Genomic DNA, 16392 nt, shown 5'->3' on the forward strand with positions numbered 1-16392 from the left:
GAGGCGTTAGCGTCACGAGTCGGATTCGCCTGGCAATGCTGACTAAGGCGCGTTGGTTGCACCAGGCCAAACGCAGCAGGTTAAACGGACGGGTAATCCATTGGTCTTGGCGACCACACGCGAACTTTCAGTGGTAAGCCAGATGGTCCGTGCATACTCAAACCCCCTGTGCCTCTTTGATCTTCCACGAGAAGCGCCCACGTCGCTCTCGCGCATCCGTGAATTTTTTTTTTTGGGCCGTACAAGACCAGTCCTCGACCAAGGCCAAGTTGCCATCAAAACACGGCCACCTGGATTCGCGTAATCCTAGATGCGCGATTAGAGAAAACAATCTTCTTTGTTATTGTTTCCAGCTACATCCTGCATTGAATTCAGGCTGCAGGCTTTGCACAGATTGTGATTTTTATTCCCCCTCGCTTTGGGAAAGCTCTCGGTATCCCCTTTCCATCCCCGAGTATTCACACCTACATACACGCGACAGTCAGCTTGCCATCACTTTGTCATCACTTTGACAATACATTACGACTGTCCAATGTCGTCACGGCAACCCCGACCGTAACGCACCAAGCCACGACTTTTCTTTTTTTTTGTATTTGTTTGCTCAAACTTCGCGACATAAACGCTCGAGGAAAATATCTTCACAATGACCACTCCCGAGAGAAGGCAAAGCGGTTGGTGGGGAAGCATATCTGGTGGTCTCTTTGGTTCTGCCGCTAAGCGCCGCAGTGAACCTGAGAGGATTGAACCCAGACCCGAGCCCACGCGACTCAACGTCCCAGCGAGAAACTCGATCCTTGAGAATGGCGCACATCACGATACGCCGCGCCCGCGCGTTTCCTTCCAGGAGGACGACCGGGCCGCTTCCCCAGAAAGCCCAGCCAAGCGCGCCTCGGCTGCACAGATGGCTACTCGCAAAATTTTCGAGCGCCCACAGGGCCCTTCAAGCAAGCTTTCAAGCAGTACTGTAAGGGCAACAAATTTCTCAGCAGTTGCATCGCCGCGTCCCATGTTCAGGGCCTCTTCAGCTGCACCCGAAGGTGGCAGGTTCCAGTTCACACCGCGCGCTGGTACACCCGCAAGGCCTACCAACAACGCTTTCCGCGCCACTACCACTGCGACCTCGGCTCCAACACCCAGCCGTGATTTCCGCGCGTCTACCACCGAGAGCATCAGCCGCGGCATGGCCAAAGTCCCCCCGAGTGAGCTGTTTTCTATGAAAATCCCAGAGCCTCCTGCGAACTTGACCGGAGAGGAGCTTGCCAGGCGAATCCCGCAGAACCCTAACAGGGTTGGATCGATCTATGCCGACGAGTACCTTTCCGATCTTTGTCCCAAAGACTTCAACGAAACTCAGAGGAAGCAGTTCTTTTGCATCTTGGACCTGCGTCGGCTGAAATATGCATCTGATGAGATCTATATCAAAAAGGACTGGAGGTTCAACATTCTGAACTTTGCAAAGGAGTACGAGAAAAGCAGGAGCTTGATCATGTTACGGTACGGTCTGTATGAATTCAAGAGCATCAAGCCTTCGCAAGAGGTGGTGTCCAAATGGAAGGCCTCGCATGGCATTCCTCTCGATGATGAAGAGGATGACACCACAGTACAGTCCGCAGCATTGACGCGTCCCAACGGTACCGAGGGCATTCTGTCGCGCGGCAAACGTAAGGCCTCGGACGAGCCGTCACAAAGCAAGCGAGCTCGTGGAACTGAACGCGAGCCTCTATCTGAGACTGCTACCCCTGCTCTCAACAAGGGCAGCAAGAAGCGCATGGCAGATGATGATGGCGAGAACCCACCAGCTAAATCACAGAAGTCTTCAACCGCACCCTCAAAGACGCCATCGGCAACCAAGAAGTTCTTCGAACAGGTTGCCAATAGCAAGCCTACGTCGTCACCCTCCATCACGGTTGAGCCTCCTTCGGCATCCAAGCCAAAGCCAGCGTTCCCGTCGGCATTTGGTGCTACTTTCAACAGCTCGACGACCAAGTCAATCTTCGAGGCTAGCGCCTCCACAAAGTCAACGAACGGAAAGCTCGGCGCTAAGTCCAATATCTTTGGTCACCTCTCTGACACGGGATCCGGCCAGGCGAGTGGAGCTGAGAACGATGCCGAAGACGAGAATGACTCGGAAGACGATGCTCAGGAGGCTAGCCAAAGCGATGACCAGAGCGGTGCAGCTAGCGGAGGGGCTGCTACGCCCCAGCCTGGCGGTGATTTGTTTGGCAAGAAGCGCACTGCTGGTGGTCCATTCGTGTCATCATCCACGTCTTCCGAGGCGGGTGATGTCCAATCTGGCCCAAGCCTCTTTGACCGTGTCACAAAAGGTGATGATGGGAAACCCAAACGCATCTTCTCACCCAATACAAGTGCTGTAGCTTCACCAGCTCCAACCAAGCCTGCGTCAGAGAACGAGAAGGCACCTAGCCCTATCAAGCCGCAGCAACCCTTGGGTGGTAATCAGACATGGTCCGTTGATTCCCCTATCAAATTTGCGGCTGCCCCGTCAACTTCTTCGAGCTCTTTGTTTGGAGCAGCTCCCGCAGCTGCCAAGTCTTCAGCGACCGGTCAAGACTCGAGCACCGCCAGCGCCGCACCGAAGCTTTTCAGCTTTGACTCCAAGCCCGCCGAGACAGGCGCAAGCTCTGCTCCCACTTTCGGTACCTCGGGCGCTTCCTCAAGCCTTTTCGGGGCCAAAACCAATGGATCGACTCCTGAGGCTAGCAAGGTGTCGAAGACAACTGAGGCAACGCCAGCAGCTGCGGCTGCTCAGAAGGCGCCTCATCCCATGTTTGGCGCCGTGCCAGGTCAGGAATCTAAGCCTTCTTTCACTGCTCCGGGTCAGTCCGATTCGAAGTCCCTTTTCGGTGCTGCAAAGCCGCTGTTTGGTGCCGACCCCAGTGGTTCAGAGCCTGCCAAGCCCTTGTTCGGTGCAGCTGCTGCGTCAGACAAGCCCAAGGCCGATCCTAGTCCTCTTTTTGGCTCAAAAGCTGCCACGCCTGTACCACAAGTACCATCGCTATTCGGCTCGACAGCGTCAACGCCGAACCCTACTCCCAGCCTTGGATCCTCACAAGAGCCACCCAAGCCTCTCTTTGGACAGACGGCCACCAAGGACGCACCTGCGCCGTCTTTCGGCTTTGGTGCAAAGCAAGACACACCCAAGCCTCTTTTCGGGCAGGAAGCCACAAAGGATACGCCTAAGCCTACATTCAGCTTTGGGGACAGTTCGCAAAAGTCGCAGACGCCAAGTCTGTTTGGCGCTGCAGGCGGTCAGAGCACTCCTGCAACTCCGGCCTTTGGAGTCACCAAGAGGAGTGCTGAGTCGGAAGAGACCGGAGAGCCGCAAGCCAAGCGCAGCATGTTTGGTAGTGCCGCTCCAGCCGCGACCCCGAACCCACCAACATCTCTCTTCGGGAATTCTGCAGCCCCAACAGCGGCTACAACTACACAATCTCTATTCGGCAATGCTGCTACGGCAGAGAACAACACACCAGCACCAAGCTTCAGCTTTGGCGGTTCGGCAGAAAAGACTCCATCATCAACACCTTTGTTCGGAGCCAACTCGACGGCGGGCGCCTCGACGCCATCTTTCTCCTTCGGGGCTGGTGCTGCCAATGGAACTTCAACGCCGTCCTTTAGCTTTGGTGGAGGTGCCACGCAGAATGGTGCCTCTGCACCGGCACCCTCGTTTAACTTCGGTGGTGCGGGCCAGTCCAACGGCCAGGCTTCTAACCAAAACTCGACCTTGTTTGGAGGTAGTGTCTCCGCTCCAAGTTCATTCACTTTTGGTGCTGGTGGCGGAGGCGACAAGTCTTTCAACAACCCATTCGCCAGCGGTGGTGGCGGCGGAGATGCTCCCGGATCTGTGAGCTTTAACTTTGGTGCCTCGAGCACCCAACCCGCAGCTGTTGGTGGTTCATCGGGCATGTTCAACTTTTCCAGCGGCGGTTCCAACGGAACCTCGACTCCCGTCTTCAGCTTTGGAGGAGGTGGCCAGACCAATGGTTCCACCCCTGCCCCAGGAAATGCCGCGGCAGGCGGTTCGATCTTCAACTTAGCTCCTCCCGCGGGCGGCACCTCAACAGGTACTAGTAAGTAAACCTCGATAAAAATTTTCTACCGTCTTCTCTCAAAAACTTTTAGGCTCCTAGATAAGGGCAAGGGCATAATATTAAAACTGGATCTGTTACTACATCAGACACCCCTTTTACTTTCGGAGGAGCTTCAAGCCTGGCTACCACGCCGGCTGCTGGCACGCCCGAGCCAGCTGCCACTGGTGATGCAGATGGACAGAAGGCTGACGGGGACGAGGAACCACAGGCGCAAATCAATCTTACAGAAGGAGGGCCGGGCGAGGAGGACGAGGACGTCGTTTTTGAAGTACGGGCTAAGGCTCTGAAGCTCATCAACAAGTCGGACGAGTCGGACGAAGAAGCCGCAAAGAAGGACGATAAGAAGTCGCCCTGGAAGACGATGGGTGTCGGCCCGTTCAGGCTGCTCAAGCACAAGACGACGGACGCGGTGCGAATTCTCCTGAGAGGAGAGCCGCGCGGCAACGTGGTTATGAACAAGTTGCTCCTGCACAATTACGATTACAAGACGGAACCGGGCGACAAATATGTCAAGTTGACCACCGCAAAGGACGGGGGCGGCCTGGAGACGTGGATGTTACAAGTCAAAGATAAAACCAAGGGCAAGGAGCTGGCTGCCGCGCTAATGAAACACAAGGAGGCCAACAAGCCCAAGGACTAACGAGGCCTTGGTTGTATGCGCGTTTCGCTGAGCCCTTTGTTTCTCGATGACTTGTAACGTCCAGTGTCTGTCTTTCTTTGATGGAGTGAATATGGAGTCCGGTTTGCGATACTCTTGCAATAGGAAGCAAAGAAGGGGTTTATCATTATAATAATATACGCGCGCACAAGGTCTGTTTTGTTTTCTAAGTCACTACACTTATCCCCCCCAGTCTGTCAAGCTTACTCCTCTACCCGTATTATCACTGCATCGGATTCACTTATGCCTACGGAGTCTCTTCGTTTTACCCTTTTATTTCTTTATTAGCACAGCATGGCAGGCATTTGGCTTCTTTTACTGTTGTTTACATTGTCACCCCTTCATCCACGTTGTCTGAGTTATTTTTCACCCTCGTTTCGTCTTTGAGGACCAAGGCGCAATGGCGCATGACTGATTTTCTCGACCACTCTGCCTTGTTTCTTTCCTTTCCTTTTCCTTTTTTCCCCAGTAGACTGTCCAATCGGGACATCGCTTTCACATTATTTGTCGTTTGCGCGAAGGAAGAGGATCTCGCGCATGTTTATTTAGAAGTCATGGAAAATATGTATAATTGTGAGGGGTGATTGTCGAATAAAAGCAATGGTGGCATAGGGGCCGAGAGAAGACATTTGGGCTTAATTGGCCTTCTTTCAAAATAACTTCCGATCCTTTTTTGTTCGCTATGGTGATAGGCATGCCGCCATAAAGTATGCTGGTGAGTGCCTTGGTGATATAGAGCGAATTCCAAAATAACAGTTATCACGTGATACCGGATACAAATATGCATATTTATTTTTTTGACGAAAATGCGAACCACGAGATCTCGGTCGCTAGCCTGACCAAAATCGTAGGCCACCTGCATCACTAACCTGCCCGCCTAATCCTTGGCACCACTCAAGTGTGTCGATGTAGAAAAGAGGCAACCATGCCTCATTGTGCAGCCGAAGCAGAATTCAAGCAAAAAAAAAAAAAAAAAAAAAAAAAAAAATCCAAAAGGGAAAAATAAAGCACACAAGGTCGAAGTTATACCAACCAAGTACATGGAGGGATTTTGCACAACCTGAACGAAAGCGCCGCCCCGTTGTTCGCCTTACTTTTTCCTCCCCAGGGGAAAGTGCGGTGCGCGTGGTCTCTCACTTGAGCGAACTTGGACAGTTTCCTGGACCCCTCCTCGTCCATTGTCCACCGACACGACTGCGACACGGCTGTTGTTGGAACCCCAAATCTCACACATTCCTCGACCTCGAGATGGATGTTTGTCGGTTTGATTGCTCTCTGGCTCGCTTTCTTGCTACTACCGTTCGTCGGCCCCTCGCTTAACCGCATCCCGCAAATTTTGAGGAGCGGAGGAGGGAAAAAACAGCAGGTATTGCGTTGATTTTGGTGAATCTTGGTGTTTCGTTAAAAAAAATATTGTTTGCATCAAAATCTTACGGCACACCATCCAAGGCGCCTCGGCCCATCACTTTGATTGAGGCACAGGAGAGCCTCCCTCTGGTTACCCAACGCAGCAGCAGGCCCAACCAGATCGCTTGTCGCTCAAGCGAAACCAAGTTCGATTGGCGTGTCTATCTCTTTTGAATTTGGGACGAATAATTGCAGGATACATCTGGCCTTGATCGCTTCGTCGAACCTTGCACCAACCAGCGCTTACGCCAGCAATCGCCGCTTGGGGTTGACTTGTATTTTTCTTGTCTCGCCCTCTTGTGGCATTCCCGTATGCTCTCCATTCTTCTATACTCGACTCCTCTATGTTACTTTCGAGAGCATGTAACAATCATGACATGGTTCATCTGACAAAGCGTAACCGCATATCAGGGTAGGGTATTGAATTGAGAGGTGAAGCAACGCTTCAATGGATCAGCATGGAGCGGCCGACCAGCACGGGGATGGGCTTCCAAACCTGGGGTCCGAGATGGAGATGGATATTTTTGATTCCATACCTTCGGCCGGATCAGGAGACAACTTGACAGAGATCCCTCCCAGCATGTACGCCTGGTGCAACAACCCCGAGGCGCCATGGAATTCCCTCAACGCCGTCACTGCATTGTCAGGGACGCTTTCGAGGGTTCGTAGCGGAACCAACACAGTCCGCAGCCCGGTGATACCTAGAAATGCCGCCGACCTGCCTCCGTCCTTCACAGAGTATCGCTGGACCCAGCCGCCCCCCTCGGAGTGCTCGACGCAACCGCCGGTTGACATATTCGCGTCCGATTCGGGATATGGGACCGTCTTGTCGGCGCCGAGGCTCAGCATCGCGAACACATCTGTTTTTGGTGACAATAACACCGACACGCAGAGCCTCGCAGGCCATCTTTCCAACTTCGAACTGCAGACCAACAGCCTGACGCCCATTGAGGCATTTTATAAGCGAACCCATGGCGATGTTGTCTCGCGGCCCACGGCATACGGTTCGCAGCCGGCAATGCAAGGACCCAGCTCCCTGACCTGTCGATATTGCCGTGATACTTTCAAGACCAGGTCGCAACTGAAGTGAGTCAACCCAGATAAATACTGACCCATCGCGCTCATGTGCTTACCATTCTGGTCAACCTCGATAGGAAGCACATGCAACGACATGATAAGATGCATTTTTGTAAAGAACCCGGGTGCACGCGTAAAGAAGGCTTTAGCACACAAAATGATTTGGACCGACACAAGCGCAGCAAGCATCCAGCAACGAATGCGACGGGGCGGAGATATAGATGCCACCTAGGGACTTGCAAAAACAAACCCAAAAAGTGGCCAAGGGCCGACAACTTCAGGCAACATTTGAAGAGAAGACACAAGGATGAGGTTGAAGACGATGACCTGGAACAATTTGTCGTGCACGAGTGAGTGCTTTCTATGTCACTCTGGTCTTCTTGGACCACAACTGGTATCTTTGCTGACACGAGAGCCCAGGAACGCTCCGACAGATGGGGGGATTGATTGCGGATCAAACGTAGACACAGAGACGGAATACCTAGGCGCTGGACCTTTACACGTAGAATTGTCTGACGTTGGGCAGGATTTGAGGGCAACAGGGAATCCCCAACAGGTAAGATGGGCTACAGCCGAAGACGCGCTCCACGCCTATGTAGAAGATGATTTACAGCACGGTATTGGAGAGCAACCCCAACTCTCCCTCGAAGTCCCATTTGACGCCGCCGGTATGATGGTGGGCGGCCAGTTCACAGTGTTCTCCCCGACGACGCCCGACAGCCAGGACGTCAACCTGCAGACCATAGATAACCCCTCAACTGTGGACTTCGACCTCGGAGAAATATACCGACCTACAGCCGCATCCGCAAGGCCAGCGCTGACTGCCGAGAACCAATGCGCCCTGACTCCAATATTCTCTTCGCAGCCGGAAGACCTTGGGCTCAACATTCATGATCCCTTCCACAATCATGGAGGTTTATTTCAAGATTTCTCGGATCCACCCCGAATCACCATCGAGATGGTGGCACCTGACAATGATAACTCGTCATTACTGAACTACGACGACCCACATAGGCGTAGTCTAGACACTCTCACAGACGTTTACACACATGATGATGATGATGACAGCATCAGTGTCGACAACAACGATGTGCCTGGCGATATCGACGCCCCTGGAGAAAATGACGCAGCGCAACATGCTAGAATCACTATGGGGTCCAGCTGCCCGCAAGAGTCGGAGAATGACTCCGGGGGCACTACGCAGGAAGAATCTAACGCGGCGTCCCCTGCAGCAACTCCTCTACCCGAGCAGGTATCGGAAGAAAAAGAGCAGGATGAAGATTCAGGCCAAACTACAAAGACGGCATTTCTCGAGACGCTCAAGGCTGGCGACCTTGACGAGATACTCAAGCAGCATGGCTACCGGAAACATCCCCCATCTCAAGCCGCGGCCAGGAGGAGATCCTCGAGTCAAACTTCCGGAGGCCCTAGTACTGAGGTTACCGGCAATTTCAAGTGCCCCGATAGTGGATGCTCCAAGACATTCAACCGGGAATGTGAGCTCAGGTAAGGCCAGCTTCTGACCAGTATACTTGACCGCGATAGCTGTTTTAACACATTGTTGTACAATTGTATACTGGAGAGGTTGTAAATATGCAAACGAATCCAATGTCTAACAACCACTCTCTTTACCATAGGAAGCACATGAGGCGGCATGAAAAGCCCTACGGCTGTACTTTCCGATACTGCACCAAGAGGTTTGGCAGCAAGAGCGACTGGAAACGGCACGAGAATAGCCAACACGAGCACCTGGACGGATGGCGGTGCGACATCCTGGTGCCGTTCCCGGCGAGGGTGACGACAGAGGCCGCCGTCAAGACGACGCAACCATGCGGCAAGCAGTGCCACAGGCGCGAGACCTTCAGGACGCACCTCCAGCGCGACCACGGCCTGATCGAGGATCAGGTGGTCAAGAAACTAGAACAGTGTCACTACGGCAAGGATTGCGAGTCGCGGTTCTGGTGTGGCTTCTGCATCGCGGTTGTTCGCGTTGGCAGTGACGATCTAAAAGGCGCCAGCAGCAAGGGTGGAAGGAATAAGCTTGCCGACGTTGGGTGGTCTGTGAGGTATGACCACATTGATGATCACCTATTCGGGCGGACGCTGCCGAAGAAGACGATCGATGAGTGGAGGCACGACGAGATGGAGAGCACCGTCGGGGCAGCGGCAGCGGCAGCCACAGCGGAGTTGGAAGAGCCGGAACAGCAGAAGGACGAGATGGAAGCAGCCGACGGTCCCCAGACAAAGGAGCGGGAGCGGAGAAACCGGCGCCAGAGGAAAGCTATGAAATCTTTTTTTTTGGGGGTTGATAGATCGCCGCCTACTCATTGGCAATGTGTGAGTGTTTCTCTTTTTTTTGCCCCTGAAATGCCCTCGATTTTTTCGGTTCGCCGACAGAATACAGGAACAAAGACTAACGCTGTGCCTCTGAGGCTGTTGGGTGTCAGTGTCAGTGCCATGACCACAACATGATACGGTCGACCACGCGGTGCATTGGTTGCGAGGTTGGCTGCCAGCATGCTATGTGTGAATACTGTGAAAAGTTCCATATCAGGGTGGCCAATTGATGAATTGAGGGCCTTGTCTGGGATTTCTAGTATACCTCTTTTCAGACCCTGTGACCCTTTCCCCATGATTGATGAGTCTTTGGTTGATGAGTGATGGGTTTCTGCAGGCAAGAAACAAGGGGGTTCGTTTTCTCCTTTGTTTTGTCGTTCCTTTGTCTTCCTTATGTTGTTAAAAACGCTTTTTATGTTCTAAATTATGATGTCACCAAAAAGTTTTACCACCGATGTATACGCATTGCTCATTCATCGCGAAGATTTTCCATCAGCAACATGTCGCCGGGAGGACCATTTATTCTGTTCACTGGGGAGGGCTCGGAGAATTCTTGTTGTTGTTGCTTTCTTAGGACACCGATGTGGTGATATAGAGTAGAAGTTGCACATGTGGCACTGATAGAACACATTTCTTTATTTATTAGTTGCTGGGCCGTCTCGACGAGTAACGTACCCGTGGCTTGAGTGGACAGGTATCATGGGACGTGTACCACATAGGGTAACATAATAAAAGAGTTGCGAATAAGTAAGTGACTGGGTAACGCCGCCCGTTTCTAGTTTCGATCTTTATTTTTCTAGTCTTCCTTGGAACGCCCACTGTGCCGCCTCCTATGCTTGCGTCGAAGTGCTCTATGTACGAAGTAACACCAGTTGCTGAGTCGACGAGCGGTAGCTTGAAGAAATTGAAAAAAAAAAAAAGGGTTGACGCCGCCAGGTCAATATAGCAACCCAGAAATCGTCATGTCCACACAACCAGCCATCCTGATATATCTCGACCGCCCCAAATACACTGTTGTCTGGTCCTCCCAAGATTACAGATTAAATTTACATCTATTGCACGTGTGTTGGCAAGCGGGCAGGATAGGAGAGGCAAACTGGACCGTTAAGGGGGGCAGAGATAAGCCACCACAGCAAGGAATACGAGCTGGTTCTGCGCCAGGAGAGTCTTCCTGTAGAAAACGTTCCCAATGATATAAGCAAGCCAGCCAGCCCTTGGGCTCTGTAAGAACCATCCCTACAGAGTCAGGTTGGGTCTGTCTCCAAGGCGGAACAAGAATTTATTTCTTTTTTTTTTTCTCTCTCTCTCTCTCTATCTTTGGTTCTTCAGGCGATACATTGCGGGAGCCCGGTGGTACGGTAAGGGAAAGAGGAAAAGGGTACCAAAAGAAGCAAGAGTGGTTTTCTTTGCAAATGCCGTCCCATGATGAAGCAAACTAAAAAAAGAGCAAGCCACAACTTACCTGCCTTGCCTGCCAGCACATCTTCCCCCACACTAGCTGGTTTCTTCTGTGTCTTTTTTTTCTTTCCCTAGAAGAGGTTTGATCAGCCGTCGTTGTTTTTATTTTTTGTTTGTTAAGCTCAACGAAAACGGGACCACATGGCAGGCAACATTGGTAAGACCAAGAAAAAAAAAAGTGTCCTGTTTTGGGGTGTGCTACCAGACGCGTGTACTGTGGCGAGTGTGTGCATGTCAACCTGCGAATAGGAAGCGATTACTGCAAGCCTGAGGCAAGAAGGACGCGTTTCTTGACATGATTGTGGCACCCTAGAAAGAGGACATGATGATTTTCAGGTGGTTTGAAGAAAAATAAAATAAAACAGAAACTGGACAAATGAGAAGTCTTCTAAGGGGTCTTTTTTTTTTTTTTTTTTTTTTTTTTTTAAAGTACCGCCAAATACGAGATTTTGCGAATCAGTACCTCATCGTCTCAGGGGCTGCAAAAAAGTAAGAATCGATATAAATTAAAGAAAAACAAAGACGGCAGCGTAAATCAATCGAGAAAAATGGAGCCCGACCAAGAAGAAAACCGCAACCAAAAAGCAATTGAGCAACGCACTCTCCCGTTGCAACCGCGGTGAGTGTAGCCCAACGAACAAAAACCGTCGCGCTGGTACAGTAACTTTCCGGTAGCACTCAGAGTGGAAACCAAGCAATAGTCAACGCTCGGGAAATGATCGACAAGGGCTTGCAGAGGGGAGGGAGGGGGTAAAGGGTTCACCCAGGAACATCAAAAAAAGAAACCACACATGCTTCGCACCGCCACAATTTTTACTTGGTTCCTGTCTCTTGTTCTCTGAAATGGGTTGATGGTTTTATTGCCCTGTCTCGCCCACTCTTCCAACTCCTGTATGTATTAATTACTAAGTACGCATAGAGACAGTTCCGGACCTCATTTATGTTTTGTCTGGTAACGAAAGGATGGCGCTAATTACCCACATCATGTTGCCTTATAATGGTTCCCAAAAGTGGAAACTCGCAACTAAATTTGACAGGGGTCTTTTACTGGTCGCATAAGGCAACATCTTTGGTTCCAATTTGCACCAAAGGCTTTTCCCTTACATTAGCCACCATCACGCGCCCCCAGCCTCAGGGCGGTTGCCACTTTTTCTGCCGGGCCAGACAACGCGCGCGTTTTTCTTGGCCAGGGTCGGGGCCGGGCGCGTCACTTCTTCCTCTTATTTCTTTCTCCTGTGCTGTGATTTGCTTCTTTCGAGGGGCCGGGGGAGGAGCTGACTTGGAAAATGTTCCGGCGCGCACGGTAGATATTTTCTGCAGGGAGATGGAGTTTTAATTACCGTATGCGCTACGTTTTGTTATCCGTACCTACCTACTGTAGGTAACTTTCACCCAACTGGTCTGGGAGGAGAATAAAGGACTTGGCAATCAATAAGGCTGGGCTGGCAAATCCCTCTTTTGATACCTGATGACAATAACTTGAACCCCTGCGATTGCAGTTTTCCCACCCCGTACTGGGGTTCATCGACCGACCAAGTATTGATAATAGACGGAAATGCCTCCTCTATGGGGGGTCCCCTTTTAATATCACCGTGAATTAAGACCCTTTATCCCTCTTCTTGATTCTCCTCTTTCTTTGCCTACCTTACCTAGGTACTGTCAACACTCAGCAGAGCTTGTTCTCATTTCCTTCTTCTTTTCTTCTTGCCTGTTTTTTGAGATCTTGTGCCTTGCAAGCGCTCTATCTTTCCTTTCTCGCATCCTCGCATATCCTTTTTGTTCAAACTCGTGGGTTGTCTTTCTTTCTTTAGTCGACACAACATCAAATTTGTTCAACCTCCTCACATTCATTTTGGCGGTTTTCCGCACATACACTCACTCAATCGACCACGCTCCCTTGACATACCAAAATAGGAACAAGTTCCATAATTTTTTAATTTTTTTCGCATCTTTTTTTCTCACGCACTTTTTTAGACGCACAAATTCATTGAGGGAAAACGGGAAAGACAGGGTCACTGGAGCGCTACACTTATTCATGCGCATCCCGAAAAAAGACGACATAAACTACCTATCCAAATAAAGAAACGGACACCAAAGGAAAACAAGACACCAAGGAGATAGTGCCAGGGACAAGGCATGCAAATATGACGGATGGAGGAGCGGTCGCGCTGTTTAGCCCTGGGGTTGGTGATGAAGTCAAGCCGTACAAGATTCATGTAAGTTTGTCTCTATCTCCTTTTTGTTTTGTTTGATGCGGACGTTTCGCAAAACATGCCCGGAAAATGAAACCCTTCGATTGCAGTTTCTGGAAAAGGCATCGGATAGCATTGGATGTTTCCGCTCCCCGCAAACAAAGAATCCGATATGGTCTGGTTTGCAGCGCAGCATTGCAGATCGTTCCTTCTTTGTAGGGTGTGATCAACCAGCTTCAAGTGCTAGCTAGAACCGCCTAAAAGGAAACCATTCGTGCATCTGAAAGATCCATTGACTACCATTCAATGTGGATTGCGCATGTCGCAAATTCATCTTCCTCGTTATGTCGAAAATGCTTCATCCGTATGACCAAACAAATAAAAACTGCGACTGGTTGGCTAATCAACACAAAAGGTTTCGGGCAAATATCTCGACCTCACGCGCCAAAAGTTGGAACTCACTCGGCTGCCCCATGAAAACTCAATCGCGAGATCCGATGATTCCTGGGAGCCAAAGCCTGCCGTTGAGGCTGTGATCGACTACTGGCTCGACAGGTTTTCATGGCGTGATCAGGAAGAAAGGTTCAACACGCTTCCCCAGTTCCGAACCGCCATATCGACCGACTCAGCATTGCAGGCGCCTCAACGCATTCACTTTCTGCACTTTCGCTCCCCTCACCAGGGCGCTGTTCCGCTGCTACTCATCCCGCCATTTCCCTTCACCAACTTGTCTGTAGCCCACCTAGGCGAGTCACTCGCAAACCCTTCTCCTGCCAACGGCGATGACGAAGCCACCAGGATAACACCGCCCATTGCCTTCCACGTCGTGATCCCCTCGATCCCGGGCCTTGGATTCAGTGATGCCCTACCCAGCAACACGGCCGCGGTTCCAGCCACCGTTGAGATGCTGGACCGTCTTATGCGCCGCCTCGAGTACCCCTACTATCTCGCGAGTGGCACCTCATCGGGCGTATCGTCACCTGCCCGTATCGACTGGCTAATTCTTGAGCGTCTGTCCTTGGAGTACGCTAGCTCGTGTCTGGGTGTCCATATGATTAGCCCGCCCCTACAAGCGCCCAATGTCACCGAAGCGCCTGTCGAGTTTGCCAAGTGGAGCATCGCGAGCCTTTTCAGCGCAGCCATCCTCGGATACACCGCCGAAGATTTTGCCGCTCTAGCTGCCTCCGCCACCCGAGGCAAAGTGACAATGTTCGATGATACGCAGACAGAAAACCCCGTGCGGACCAGGCCCTCGACACTGACGAAGCAGCGCTACTGCAGTCAATGCAGAGGTGCTTGCAGATACGGCTCACATCACGAGCACCTTGGCCAGGTCGGCCTCAACTCGCTGGCGCCGCCGCAGGATGCTAACACGCTCGCTTACGCTCTTTGCGACAGCCCGACGGGGCTCCTCGTCTATATCCTTAAGATCATACGCCTCCTGGCCGGCCCTGGTGATGGGTCGTCGCGAACGTCCATTGCCGACCAAAAGACCACGATGCCGCCTACGTCGACAGTTGCGGGGCTGACACACGATGATATCATCACGCTCGTGAATCTCGCGTGGCTGCCTGGAGCCGAGTATGCGCTGCGATTTTGGTCTCAGGCCGCGGCGCGGGGCGAGGTCGAAGCCAACAGGATGCGCAAAATAAGAAATGGCGGCGGGAAGAAGCCGAGGGTGGCTGTCACTGTCTTTGTTGGTGGAAGAAACGAACTGAGCAAGACTGATGGGCACGGATCTGGCACTGGTAGTCATACCAGTGAAGATGTCGAGGCTGGCACTGTTAATGAGCAAGGCGGAGGAAGATCAGGAGCAGGGATGGAAGGGCTGGCGCAATCGCCAACTCACGCCCGTGCGCCTCTTGCAGAACTTCCAGAGCTGCCTGCGGGTAGCAGAGCCGCTCCGGAGCCTTACGTTTGTCCGGCCTGGGGAAACTCGCGCTTCGAGGTGATGTTTGCCCAGCGTGTGTCTGGAAAGCCCGGTTTGCTCGCCTGGGAAAGGCCTCAAATCATTGTGAATGGTATCCGTGAACTGGCTCAGGCAGTGGTGAAAATCGACAAACGCCTCACAGCTACTCAGCCGCAGACGGCGCATTTGGAATCTGTGATTATAGACGACGGCAAGGCCAACGACAGGGAACGGGATCGCCCGACCACTGCAACCGTACAGCCGGCATCTTCTGCTGCGGCGCAGAACACGCAGGAAGCAGAACAGCCGATGACAGTAGATGCAGAAGCAGCCCAAACTCCGTCATCCCCCAGGCCCTCATCATCAAGGTCTAACAACGGCAAAGGACCGGAGATTAACGACACGGACAAGACCACGATAATCCCACCCGTACCGCAGAGGCCAGAGCCGGCAAAACTATCCAGCACAGACTCCTCGCCCCGGGAGCGCATCGTGGGCCTTGCACGGATCCCAGAGGTGGAGGATGACGAGCTGCTGAAGCCTCCGCCACTGCCACGGGGCGACACTTTGTCCGATTCCAGCCCCGACACGCTCGTCGTCACGACTCCGCCGCTTGGGGGAACCCCTCCCGTGGTCACCAGCCCGCTCCCGCCACCGATCAATAGACCCCAGTCGGCGGGCAAGCACAGCTTCGACGAGAGCGACGGCCCGCAGCCAATAAGCCCGCCACCGAGGAGCGAAAGACGGTTATCGATCAACCCCGACCGGCCGACGACGTCCGGCGATAGCGGCGAACAAATACAAAACTGAACAAACCATATTTCGAGCCTAAGCTATGGCATTGTTTCATATCATGTACTTGATTTTTTTCTTGACGCATCAGTTTTGTTGGAATCTTCACATTATACCCCATTTTGTTCTCTTCTTTTCTTCTTCTTTTTTTTTATAGCATTTACCTGCTTTGTGGTACATAATGGGGGTCGACATTTTGGTCGAGGATTGGTGTATTTGGTTGGATTTAATCATGGACGGGGTTTTATGTGGCTGAAACGCAGCTTTGTGCCTTCTTTGTTTATTTCTAATGGGTAACGATTATAGGGCATACGTTAATGCAAATACACGGGGCATGACGGGTCTAAGGTAGAATATGCGCAAAATGCAAATACAACGAAGGAAATACCAGTATTTTCGATTTATTATTTATAACTTTGTCTGAACAGATGAGGTATTCCAATGCAAATT

General features: G+C 51.8%; 3 protein-coding genes across 3 annotated transcripts; all 3 read left to right on the forward strand.

Moving 5' to 3' along the window:
• Positions 1-247: 247 nt before the first annotated feature.
• On the forward strand, positions 248-5536 carry PgNI_07767 (uncharacterized protein). Its single transcript, XM_031127776.1, has 2 exons — positions 248-4091; positions 4199-5536. Exons 1-2 carry the CDS (start codon positions 644-646, stop codon positions 4750-4752), a joined length of 4002 nt encoding a protein of 1333 aa, XP_030981279.1. The 5' UTR covers positions 248-643; the 3' UTR covers positions 4753-5536.
• Positions 5537-6625: 1089 nt separating this feature from the next.
• On the forward strand, positions 6626-10312 carry PgNI_07768 (uncharacterized protein; the record flags this gene model as incomplete). Its single annotated transcript, XM_031127777.1, has 5 exons — positions 6626-7263; positions 7332-7604; positions 7675-8760; positions 8892-9591; positions 9702-10312. The coding sequence occupies 5 exons, from the start codon at positions 6626-6628 to the stop codon at positions 9819-9821; spliced, it is 2817 nt and encodes a 938-aa protein (XP_030981274.1). The 3' UTR covers positions 9822-10312.
• A 2464-nt stretch (positions 10313-12776) lies between these two features.
• Positions 12777-16273, forward strand: PgNI_07769 (uncharacterized protein). Its single transcript, XM_031127778.1, has 2 exons — positions 12777-13265; positions 13657-16273. Exons 1-2 carry the CDS (start codon positions 13194-13196, stop codon positions 15958-15960), a joined length of 2376 nt encoding a protein of 791 aa, XP_030981273.1. The 5' UTR covers positions 12777-13193; the 3' UTR covers positions 15961-16273.
• The last annotated feature ends 119 nt before the right edge of the window (positions 16274-16392 follow it).

This window comes from Pyricularia grisea (assembly GCF_004355905.1).
Source record: "Pyricularia grisea strain NI907 chromosome Unknown Pyricularia_grisea_NI907_Scaffold_4, whole genome shotgun sequence".
Lineage (NCBI taxonomy): Eukaryota > Fungi > Ascomycota > Sordariomycetes > Magnaporthales > Pyriculariaceae > Pyricularia > Pyricularia grisea.